This window comes from Neopsephotus bourkii, unplaced genomic scaffold (assembly GCF_033783945.1).
Source record: "Neopsephotus bourkii isolate Nb327-2 ecotype Australia unplaced genomic scaffold, CSIRO-AGI_Nbou_v1 NB_1132, whole genome shotgun sequence".
NCBI classification, from domain to species: Eukaryota; Metazoa; Chordata; class Aves; order Psittaciformes; family Psittacidae; genus Neopsephotus; species Neopsephotus bourkii.
The window spans coordinates 3524723-3537675 of NW_026901618.1; the positions used below are offsets into that span (position 1 = coordinate 3524723).

Consider the following 12953-nt stretch of genomic DNA (forward strand, 5'->3'; position numbering starts at 1 on the left):
TTTCCAGAGGGATTTTTTTGAAAAAATTGTATTTATTATGCACATATCTATAGAACTCCTGTAAATCATCTCAGATTTTAAATGTATAATAAAAGGCTTTCCTTCAATATTAGTACACATGTGAAGCTGGCTTTAGAGTCTAACTGGCAGACGTACTGATGTCAGCAACTAGCATAATTACTTTTAGCAGAATCATAAGCAGATATGATTAAACTTTAAAAGGTTTAAGTAATTTTATTGCTGTGAAAAGCATGTTGAAAAAAGCTCTAAGCTTTGAAGATACAAAGCTAAGATTAATAGACCAATTTCTGACATATCATTATTATTTTTTTAATAGGATATTGTCCACAGGCCCATGTCAGAATTGTGGCATCATTACATTAGGCACTGTACAAAATTCAGAACACAGACTCTTTACTAAAGATGTTAAAAACTCATTTTTATGACCTCTAAAGTCATGACTAGTCCAATATTCCTAATACTTAAAAAGTAACAACAGCAGAACACAGACTGAAAGAGAAGGTGGACAGAAACTTTAAACGTCTGTGAGGATTAACTACATCAGGGTTTGAAGTGAAAGTTGTTATGGTTTGGGTTTTTTCCTTTAGTCATAAAAGAAAATATGGGCAAGCTTTCCTGGCTATTCTGTAAGTGATATGACTACGTAATCTCCTAATAGTGTCATAGTAGGAATGAGTCCTCAGAGAGCATTTCACTGGGGAGGAAAAAAAGAAGAAAGGCTAGCTCTAAGGAAGGTGTCTGCAGCAGAAGAAAAGCGTGACAGTGCCTCACTGGAAAGACAGAAGAGATTTCAGAAGAGTATGTCAATGGTAAAGGGCAGATTAAAGACTTGAAGATAAAGACTTGAATCCAGAAGAGATGTACAAACATGTTCATATGCTGATATTAATGAACTTCTACTACATGCATATGTTATAAATTATGGTAATAGGGCCTCAATGCTTGTTCTTTACTACAGCACCATAGCAGCACAACACCAATAGTTTCTCTTGTAGTTTACACAACCTTGAATTAGCAAAGAAACAGGATCTGGGAATACTGCACCAGGATCATCTGCAGAACTGGTCTCTTGTTGGATTATTTTGGAAGTGTTTTTTAACTTCAGTCACTATAATCCCATTTGAATCCTGTTGCCTAGACTAACACCCCTACACATACAACATTAAGTTGTAAATTCCTTCTGTCTGGTCCAAGCTAGACAGCCATTATCAGGAGATTGACATGATAGCACAGAGTAATTTAATTAGCTATTCTACTAACCCACCTTTCCTCTCAAGCAGAAAAGAGAAGGAAAATAAATGGGTATTAAAACAGATCAGAGTTTAAAGTAATGAAACCAACATGCATTTGTTGCTCACTCAAATATTTCTGACCTGACCATCTGGAGAAAGAAAACACAGTACTTTACAGCAATAGGTATTACGGTAGTCCTAACATGCTGAGTTGCTGAACTGTCTGAAATGTTTATGGTTAATTAACTGCAAGTTACACTGACAAGTTTCAACATCAGTCATACATACACATATAGAGATACATTTTATAAGGCTACAAAACTGTCTGAGTTTTACTAGCAATAAAAAAATGTCAGCTTTTATCATGCAAGCTACTATTAAAACCATGTGAAAGAGGCAATCTGTCAAAGAAGGGAAAAATGCATACAGGTCTTATTATTGTGACCAGCGTTATTAGGCTTTTACACTGACACAGTATGTTATAATGAAACAATACGAAAATTAATATACTAAATCAATACATACATCTGATAGCTGAAGAAAGAGAAGGGAAAATAAAGACACAAAAAGAACACTGTACCTTTTAGCACTAGTTGACAGTTTAGCAGCTGTTTTGCTTGATATTTTCCCCTCTTTTTTCTTGGGTTGAACTTGCTCCCTTTCTTGTTCCTGCTGAACGCCTTCACGCTGATCTCCATCAGAGCTGCCTCCACTAGTGCTTGGACTATCGTCAACTCTCTGCCCCTCCGTAGACATGGCAGATGCTGCACTGTACAAAAAACAAACCACAAAAGTTAGATTTTTCAGAAGGAACTGTCCAATAGCATTTCTTTACATGCCTTAGAGAAATAACACAAGATTCATGTTTTTGTCTTAATGCATAATGCTTGTGTTACAGCACTTCATTAATTTTAATACTGAATCATTTTGCCATAAGCATCTTAACAATAATTCAGGAGTTGGTCATTTTAAACTCCATACCAAATTAATATTAAACCCTTATATATATATTAAAATCATGAGTTATTGTAGTTAAGCAGGAAACACAATTCTGCAAGCATAATACCATTCAACATGAATGCTATTTTTCAACTGCTCAGCAATGTCATGAGTTACCTACCTCATCACTGTGCTGCTGGTTCAAATCTAGCATAGTTTGTTAAAAACTGAGAGCTATTACTGTCTTAAGACACTCTGTTATCCCATATGAAATAAATCTGTGGGCTCATTCCAAGTCTATAATGTGGGTTTCCACATTACAAAATCCACATCTTGGCATGCTCAATGGAAACATTCACAGAACCAAAAGGCACTAACACAGGACTGTACTTACTAAAATTGTGCACTTCTGGAGCAGTAAGCATGCTGGAGAGGATGGAACAAAGTTTTTCCTAACAAATTCTGTTCAGGTAACACGAGGCAACAAAGTTGTCAGAGAACATCAGCGACAAGATGTCTTGGTATATTTCAGAAGTCAAGTTAATGCTTTATTTGCATTCTTCTGATAATAGTTTGCTACTTTCATTTCTTCCTTCATTTGAAATAGTGTAACAGTATGCCAACAGACGAGGAATTACAAGCCCGCTGTTACAGCTGTCATGACTTCTCAAACTGTTCTAACGAAGGGCAGAAGCCCACGAGAAACTCTTACTGAATTAAGCATATGTGGTGGCAATGACTGTTAGAAAACTACAAAAAAAAACAAAAATCCCAACAAACAAACAAGAAACCCAAACCAAACCAGGTGGTCTTTGACTCCAAACCTATAGTTTATATATTCATTTTATATATCCTCCCTAGAGATTTCAGTAAAAGAACCCCCTTCAAAGCAGAGAGGCCCAAATGTTACTTGTTTACACCCACACAATCCCCACATATCCGGGTGGTTTTCTGATCGAATCTGTCTGAATCAAGAATTTGCTGTTTCACACACAGAGTTTTAAATTGCTGTGAACTTCAACTTGCTTTTCCTCTCACCTATGTACACACACTGTCACAATTAACAACAAAACTATTCTCCCTGACTATTACACGTTTTAATACTCTCTCAAGGGAGAATAATGAGACTGCAGGCTCAGATTCAATCATGCTCATTCAGTGGATTAAACAAAGTTCATCTCCCTGCACATACTTATGGGAAGAGACAGCAAAGGAAAAGTAAAGTGACATCAATGCCAGCAGGGTTATGTTGAAAAGGACACTTTTTTAAAAGGCTGTAAGTGTTCTAGTTAAAGCTGCATGCAAAAAATAAATTAAGTCCTATTCTGCAAAAGCCTTTCCAGGATCTAATTCTATAAACAGTACACACCATGGAGTGGAAGTAGTAACCTTTTCAGGCATTATTGACACAATCCAACTAAATTCAGGAGGAATTAGATCTTTTTTGTGTAATTTATGAGGCTGAACTGAAAAGGAGATCTGGATATATGGCATCCCTTCAAAATGCTCAAATTCTAAGAGAAACAGCAAATAATATCAAGTGGTGTTTCCCTTAATCAGCTTAAGCTACATTTTTTATTTTATTATTAAAAATGATATTTTATAAATCTATTTTCGTATATAAATTTATATAAATACCTATAAACACAACACTTAGTCTGCTCATTGAAGTAACTTGAATAATGCATAGTTTGCATCCTAATATTAAAGTAAAAAACTGTTCATTCTTAAAGAATGATTTTTCCTTTGGTACACCTACATCATTATAATTCTTATATTTACAAAGGTTAATGTTCAGATATCTTAAAACCTGATAACCAGGTTGTTAATAACAGCAATAGAAGATTTAGAGGTAATAAACACAAAAGTATCCTATTCTGACAAGTCAAAATATGCATTTAATAACTATAATGCAATTTTGATACCAAGCACCTGTTTTCCTTGCTTCTACATACAGCTAAAATACAATCTCATATTTTTTAATAACACTTTTGATGGCCTTTATTTACTCTAGATTTCAGTTCTGATCTTTCCCCAGTACGTCTATTTCTAAAGAGAAAAATTCTCTTCACAATTGTACATAGGTTTTAACATTGCAGGCCAGAAAGTTAAAAACATATTTAATAAAGCATACATGCACAGGACATCCACCATGAATAATCTTGGTTATAAATATTACTAATACCTAAAAACAACTATGTTCACTTTGTAAGTTCAGATTACTATCCATCAGACAAACAGTGTAACAGTAGCCCAGAGCATATAACTACTGTAACATGTAATGCCAGCATTTACAACAAGAAAATGCTTAAATGTGTCATTTGATGTCTAGATAGTTTCTTGGTTTTCTTTCCCCTCTCTCCCTGTTCCCCTCTCTGACACCCACACCGTTCTTGCCATGCCCTCTCCTCACAATATCTGTGATTTTAGGAATTTTGCATAGTTCAAGGGATGCCCAATGTCATGGTAAATGTGTGTTGTAAAGGGCCTGGAGCTAGACACTTCAAACTTAAAGGACAAACACACAAATAAAAGGATGGGATGGAAGGGGGTGGAGGAGAAATCACCCGAGGGGATGACGCTGTGAGGAAAACATTTCACTGCCAGGAAGACAGAGAAAAATACAAGCTACTCCTTGAATCTGGACAGTCATGAGTGTGTTTGCAACTGTCACACGGAGTGAAAGACACACGATGTCCATGTCCCCAGCTGCCAGGCTATTCCACATTCAGACGGGGGTTGCTAACCTCCCTGCTGTTGCAGCGAGAAAAATCAGCAGAGGGGACAGAGGAAGGAGTGAAAGGGGACTTAAAAATCTCTAATGTGAGATGATTCAGCAGAGACATGGATTACAAGTGTAACTACAACTATCAGTTCTAAGTGAAGAGTGTCCAAAAGGATCCTGCTTTGGCCCTACATATCTACTGGCACATTCCCCTGCCTCCTCCAGATGAAAAACAAAACAAACTATAACAAGAAAACCCAACTGCAAGTACTCCCCCTCCTCAAATTAAAAAATAGCAGTCAGGGACAGAGAGATGCTGGCAATGTGCAGATGGGTCCCAAGGGTGGCAGAGCTAGTGATGATGTCTTTCTAAAGCAGGCTGAATTTTCTGTAAGCCAAGATAAATTGAATGTTTCAGAAGGGTCCACAAGAGCAGCAACAGCAGCAGCCGCCTTACTTCATCTTCATTAGGAACCGTAAAGGGTAAAAGGACCAGAACATCACGGGAAGGGACGCAGGAGGAGCCCGGTTTATGAGAGGGGAAACAGGAGCGACGGGATGGCATTCCCGGGCTACCACGGGCCCACCATGTCCCCCGCCAGTCGGGGAGACCCATCATGTGGCATCGTGGGGTGCGAGGGCATGGGCACCCCCAAACGCCGTGTTTGCGGCGGTCGGGCCGGGGTGAGAAGTAGGAGTCAGCCGTGGAGAGGAGGAGGAGACTGCGATAGGAAGACGTCGGGGGCACATGAGGGAAGGGAGGAGGTTGGGCTGCGGGGCTCTCCGGAGCGCTCGGGGGTGAGGAGAGGGGTAGTTTCCCTCCCTAGGGGCTGTAGCCCGGGTCGCCCACCTTGGCGGCTGGCGGGTGGGGAATGTGGCGTGTGACGGGATGCTCGGTCATGGGGGGCGCGGGGGTGTAGGAAGTACCCAGCGCCGGAGCGACCGCGGGCCGCAGCGAGTGCCCCCGGAGCGGGGCCAGGGGGAGCGGCGGCGGTCGCTGGTCCCGCCCGCAGCGGGCAAGCAGGACAAATGGACACGGAAGAGTTGTTGAAGGAGTGGGAGGGGTGCTGAGGAGCAATGGAGGCTGAAGCGATGACCGGAGGATGGATGGATGGATGGATGGAGGGAGGGATGGATGGATGGATGGAGCCGAGGGACGCGGTGGCAGAGATGCAGGGGTGGCGGCGGGGGCCGGGCGGGACTGTTGCTGAGAAGGGGCTTGGCCAGGGGTTACAAGGGAGAGAGAGGGACCAGGAAGCGCCGGGGGGGAGGGGGGGTGGGGGTGTGCGGAGGGGGGAGGGGAGAGGAAGGATTAAGGTAGAAACCTAGGGTCGCAGTTAAACGGGAAAGAGGAGAGAGCTGCCGTGCGGGAGCGATGGCGAGGGACGGGGCGGGGGGAGGGGACCTCAGCCGGACAGAGGTGTGCCTTGGGAGAGACCGGGGAGGGAAAGCGATGGGGCTGGGGGATCCGCTCCTACCTGCAGGCGAGCGCAGGTCTCTGTCTCTCAGTCTTTCTCGCTGGTGCCGGGCACAGGCTGCGGGACGATCCGACGGGGGTCGCCCCGACTCCGGCCGGGCGCGGGGCTGGAAAGGGGCTGCAGCCGCTCACTGAGTCATGAACCCACTCCCCCGCGCTCCTCGCCCTCTTCTTCCTCCCTCGCAGCAGCAGGAGCAGCAGCGGCAGCCGCTGACTGACTAGCTCCAGCCCCCGCTGCCCGGACAGAAGTGAAGCCGCTGACGCGCGCGTCCCCGTCCCCGTCCCCGTCGTCGCCGCCTCCGCGCGCGCCCCCGCCCGACCAGCGCTGTGCGCGCTCCCGCCAGCGAACCAATTAGCCCGGGCTCCCGCGGTCCGCCGAGGGAGGGGCGGGATGGGAGCGCGAGTGCGCGCGCGCGCTCTTTCGCGAGGGGGCGGAGGAGGGGGGGGTGGTGATGGAAATGGGTCTCGGGTGCGCGTCCGCGGGGGCCGGAGGAGGGGCGAGAGCCGGCAGCGGGAGCGCGCGTTAAAGGGAAGCACACCGGGCGGGATGGGGGGGGGGGGGGGGGCGGGGGGGGTGTTAGCGGGGCTGAGGAGTAAAGAGGCGTGAGAGCATGGGGGCAAGGGGCAACCCCAGCCGGGGCGGGGGGAAGGCAGGTCAGGGTTCCCGGCTCGCTTCCCCCCCCCCGCGGCCTGTCATCCGCTGCACCGCGCCGCATGTGAAAGTTCAGGGGGTGGCCGCGTTGGGGGGACTGGGGGGAGGGAAGAGCGGCGGGGGCCGGTATCAACTTTCTTTGCTGTTCTGGTCGTTTTCTGGCTCTTTGTTCCCTCCGCCGGGTCCTGCCCGCACCTCCCCGCGGCCTTTGTCTTCGCGAAGCCACCGCGTCCCTCGGCTGGCGGGGCCGTGGACGGACCGGGTGCTCCGGGAGCAGCGAGGGGTGCCGGCAGCTGCCGCTGGTGCTGCCTGAGAGAGGCCGGTGCTTTGGGGTCGTAGTCCGGCGCTCATCGCAGTAGTTTCGACCGCAGGTTTGCTGCGTCGTGATGGCACAAACAGCTCCCGGCCACTAACGACGGCCGGGTGACGTGCCCCGTCCCGGTTGGAGATGGGTGCCCTAGCGTGATTGTAGTCGGTAAATGAATTTCCCCTCCCACAGAGGTAGGCATTACCTCCGTGGCAAACATCGCAATAAGGAATGGGAGAGGCCAAGGCAGAACCACACTTAAATGTTAGGTATTTAGTATGAATAGCATTAACCTGGCATAAAACAAGCCTGTAATAGAGCTGGCTGTGTTGGCCTAACTGGGATACTTCTGCCCCTGTGCTGACCCTGCTGCTTTAATCTTTCCGTAATATGCTTAGCTACATTATGTAAACTGTTATCACCTCAAACGTTTCTTCATCTGACAGGGAAATATACTAGGCAAGTGTAAAGTGGTAATGGCAGGTCAAAACGTTTTCCCCCTCTTAACAACTAGAAAGAGTTAAACAATAAAATGTGTTCTTGCCATTCCTCATGTACAAGGAAAAGTTTCTCCCTGCCTGAGCTGTGAAGTATTGTACTTTTTCTGACTCAGGGTTATAGTGTAGGTGGAGTCCGTGCTACCAAACATGCAGAAATTGGGAACTTAAAAGCTCTGAGATACTTAAGGATTAGAGATACTATTGGCACCTACTCTCATGTTATACCCAGACAACAGAAGTGATTTTTGCAGTTTTCCTGTACATAAAATTAATCTTTGAGTAATTGAATTGTTTTGAAATAACTTACGTGTTGTCTCTTCCTATTTATTTATTAAATAATCTCAGTGAGGTTTTTACCTATACCTAAAACTACTGCAGTCAGCTAGTTTGTCCTATTTCATGTGTGTTTGCAAGGTATTTTCCTGCTTCTGATTAACTCATGGAGAAGAGCTCCTGATGTCACCTAGGTGGGTTTCTATCAGCTAGCATGCACTGACTTCTCACAAGGACTAAGTAATTAACAGAATATGATGCATAAAAATCCTTCAAAGAATGCAAATCTCCCATGATTAATGCTTCTCATTGCACTGAAAGGCTGCTGGCTGCACTGTGAGCTCTTGACATCATGGCCCTCTCCTTTCAGTCATTCCAAAACAGACCTCGTGAAAGACATCTACGAAGCAAGGAATTCACTTTCTAAATCAATCTTCTGCTATATTTCCTTAATGTTGCTCTGATTACTTAAAGGTGCCTTAACATAGGCATAAATTTTCCTCTTTGAATACCCTATCTATTGAAACTCCTTAGCCTGTGTCAGGACTTCAGTGACAATTGGGTGTGCTTCGTTATAGATATTTTCTGCTAGGATCTGCAGGAAACACAGAGAGAAGCTCAATGAAAAGCCTAATTCAGGCAGGAGTTAGGCCTTAGAGTGTCCTAGAATCTAGGTCATAAATTCCCAGTGCCAAAAAAATCAAGGGAGTGCTGAAGTGTTCCAGCATCAAGTGAAGGGTTTGAGTCATCAGGAGTCAGGCCCTGATTTTTCTTCTGGTGTGTAACCTCTGGCCCAAAGCCCTAAATGCTAGAGCCTAAATTAAGGACAACTAAAGTAAGGGGAAGGTTTGTACTGCCTTATGAATTGAACATGCACACTGAGGTGTGCCCTGTGATTTTAAAAGCGGAAGTTTTGAATGAGCCGTACCTGTGCAGTGTAAAGGGAGTAGTGCAGGGTAGTCACCTGCTCCCACTTTCATCCTTTTGACCTTTCAATATAACGTGTTTGGCCCTTGCATGTTAAAGGTTGCGTAATACTCTGTTGTTCAAAATCCTTTGGAAGACTTTTGCAAGTTGGGATCATACAGGGTGAAATCCTGGCCCTTTTGAAGTGAGTGACAATACTAAAATGTTGGATTTCACCTATGCTGGAGTGCTAAGGCACACGTATTGCACCTTTTTTGCTTAGTTTTATATGGTGTCTAAAAGCTGATGCTATTTACAGCATTGGACAGATCCAAAAAAAGGGTGAGTTCTTCAGTCTCACAGAAGCTTCCTTAGAGAGACACACCAGAGTTCGGCTCACGTGGCAAAGACGGTCATGCTTTAAGACTGTTACAGTTAGGGACACTTCTGTTAAGGACTCTTGATTTAGAGTGTCTGTTATAAGGACAGATATGTCAGTCAAAATCCATGAAGTTGGAGAAGCCTGAGCCAAGTTTCCATTTAGGAGTGTCTAATTTGAAGAGGTATTGGATCAATTTAGATTTTTAGACTTATTTAGCTGTACTGAGATCTCATTTATGACAAGTTTCATCCTTTTCTGTTCGGTTAAAAAAGAGGGAAATTAAATTACAAGTTACTGTTACACGTCAAAATAAGAAATCTGAAAACACAACTTTGAGGTTTCTTCTGCCTCTCTATTTATGAATTATTTTTCATTCCCATTTAAAAGGACATGTCATTATAATATTGCTATTTAAGTTGTTAAATGAACATTGTCATCAAGTTATAACTGCTAAAAAGGGATTGGTTTTCTGAGGTGAAAAAGAGTTGAGGAATTACCTCAACTGTGATACAGCTGAAAATGTAGCAGTATCTCTCTTCTGATAGTGTATCTCACTTTCAGAACTTTAATATTTTATATTAAAAAGCGAGATGGAACTATTCAGTTGTCCATGATATGCCCTGTTGTTCCATCAATCTCTTTCAAACAAATCCTAATGAACCAGATCATTTCATCCACCAGAACTATCACCAGCAGGGGATTGGAGGAATGGAGACAAAGGTCCCTTTATTCATTCTTTACCTGATCCCACTTCTCAGCTCTGCAGGAGCTGTCCCAGCTTGTGCTGTTCCCCCAGTTTCTTTCCTGCTGAGCCTTGGGCCTCATGGGGCTGTTCAGAGAGCAGATAGCAGGCAACTCTCAGTGGCAGGCCCTTGCTTTCCCTGTCTTGTCTTCCATCCTGAGCTGAAGTGGGGGCACAAGATGGCATGAGTCTCTGCTGTAGGTTTGTATTACATGATTCTTCTCCCATTGATGGCTTTCCTTATATTCCTGTGGTGGCACAAAGCCATCAGGATAGTCCAGTGGATCTGGGCTGTTCTCTATTCTTTTGCCCTCTCTGTTAGTTCTCTTTTTCCTATTTGTAGATAGTTTATTCTCACACTGCCTCCATTTTTTTTTTCTTACAATCTTGTTTTGCTTATGTTGCCACTTGGATGAATCCCACTCTGGATGCTGGCAAATATAAATAGAAATTCACAGGTCTCCTGATCACCGAAGCACCGGCTGTGTCTGAAAATACAGCATTTGAATGATTCAGAGTTCAGGATTCTCCATTTTTGTGTTGCCACTATCAGTATTTAGAATGGAGTGGAGTAGCAAGGAAGGTGTCTGCAGCAGAAATGTCATTCGAATTTTCAGCTAGTTGCATATGTCCTCATCCTTTAGAAATTACTTCCTAAATCAAAGAAAACACAATTGAATCCTGAGCACCAGGTAAGCCTATTACTCAGACAGTGTCTTGGCAGAAATCTGTTTAAAGTATTTTCATGGCATTCTGCAGTAAAATTATTGTGTGGGCACAGAGACAAGTTATTACTAGCCTGCTTTCTTTATTTGCTCTACAATAGCGTAAACCCCCAAATCATTGGAATTTATTCACCCTAGTTTTTTCAAGCCATTGAATATGAAAAGAGTTGGAAGTTGTGAGGCAAACAACGTTTAGGATCTCTTTTACTCTAACCTGAAACCCTAAGAATTTGCAGCTCCTCCTCCTGCCCTTTGCTCAGGAGCAGAACAGCTCCCACTGTCATTCATCTGGAACCAGAAGAAACAACTGGGACAATAACCACCTGGCATCAGAGATGCCGATGTCTCAGCCTCTTTGGTATCCAGGTTTGTAAAGGATAAACGTAAAACATATTAGGGATGGGTGGGAGGGAGGTAGTAACTTGCTTCCACATCCTCAGTGAAAGCTTGGCTTTTTATTTAAGATAGGGAGCAAGTCACTGCTTGGTGTGCAGAATAGAGGTTTGTTTCTATGTGCTGGTTTAGAGGCCAACTTAAGATAATTGCACAGGATAATTCTCTGATAGTTTCTAGACAGAAATCGTTGACAACTGAATCCTAGACTAAGCCACTGCTTTAAAAATGTCATCTTGTATGTACTGAAGGGAAAAATCTTTATTTCCAAAACCATTGTAATGCAATGACCTGTAACTGGAAGAATTCCCTGCATCACCTGTCTTAATTCATCACCATATATGGGAGAGAATGTTGAAAAGGAAAGACAGGTTAGAAAAGGAAGGTGAGGGGTTTTAGGTGGTATTTCCATATGCTCTTCAGCACCTCCGTATTCCTATTATTTTCTGTTGGTTTCATAACTTCTTAATTCACAGAATCAGAGTTTTCTGATTAAAGATGGGTAAAATTCTGAGTATCTCTTGTGGCTCTCTGGGGAAAATTACATCTTTATACAGAAAGAGAAGCCATGGGCACTCACGTTCCCTTTTAATAAAGTTCCAGAAGAATGTGGGCTCATGCCCTCTATGGTTAATGCATGATTTATGCACACTTAAGGAGCAGGCTGGTGCACCCACCACAGCAAACCAAACCCCATACATCAGGCTTCTTCAGTCCTTTCAATGGGAATAATGAAATCAATTTCAGGAACCCAAGGGACCACAGTCAGTCTGAAATGGATTGTCTGCCTTGTACTGAGTAGGAGCTACCCAGTTCTCTGCAGGGGTTTACCCCAGTGAAATGGAAGTCACCTGCAGCAGTATGTCAGACTAGTCATGTTTTTCACTCCTTTCCTGAAGATCCTAGCCAAAGAGCCTGATCTAGACTGTTCTTGGAAGGGATAAAGGGGAATGTCTGCAGTTTGATAAACCTAAACAATCGCTTCTGCTCTCTGCAACCTTTTACCCAACTAGTGCCAATACAGCAGCCAGCAGTGGCTAAGTCCAAGGACAGAGGATTAGAAAACCAAACATCTTTTGTCTTGTCCTTGATGGTAACTGTTGCAGGGAATAAATGGCATCTTTTGCTTATGGGTCTAGGCAGAGCCTGACAGATTCCTGTCTGCTCTTTCCTAGCTCCTTCTGCAGAACCTCAGGGAGCAGGAAGCAGAACAGCTAGTGCTCATCTTCCTCACCTAACAGAAATCAAGCAGGCAAGCAGTGGAGCGGCAACTTCAGGGAAGGGTCACAGTCTCTTTCTTAATCCCACTGGAACTGTTCCTGAGGCTGGGGAGAGCACAGGTGAAGCATACACTTCATTTAATAAAGCTGCAAGGCACAGCTTCCTATGTAACCAGACCTTTTTCCAAGTATCCAAACCACAGTTCAGAGTCCTGAGCAGCACAAGTGGGCTCTTGGCTCTTAATCTCATCATAATGAGTGTTTTAAGGGATTTTGCTTAACCTGATGAGTAAGTTCAGAGCCTACCGAGGTGTATTTATTACAGTTTATATCCACATAGACCCTTATTCTTACCAGCTTTGCATTTTACATAGCCATTTCTACCTCTGCAAAGTGGATACTTCTTGCATTTTACATTAATTTGGAAAAGTGGAAAGTAATTAGAGAATCCCGCACACA

General features: G+C 43.9%; 1 protein-coding gene across 1 annotated transcript in view; it reads right to left on the reverse strand.

Annotated features, from left to right (window-relative positions):
* The window catches only part of LOC133217319 (ubiquitin-conjugating enzyme E2 E2), a 208814-nt gene extending 202152 nt beyond the window's left edge, over positions 1-6662 (reverse strand). Inside the window, exons 1-2 of the mRNA XM_061362715.1 lie at positions 6396-6662; positions 1834-2022 (exon numbers count right to left, since the gene is read on the reverse strand). Coding sequence (XP_061218699.1) covers positions 1834-2009 — 176 coding nt within the window. The 5' untranslated portion in view covers positions 2010-2022; positions 6396-6662. The remainder of the gene's footprint in view (positions 1-1833; positions 2023-6395) is intronic.
* Positions 6663-12953: the final 6291 nt, after the last annotated feature.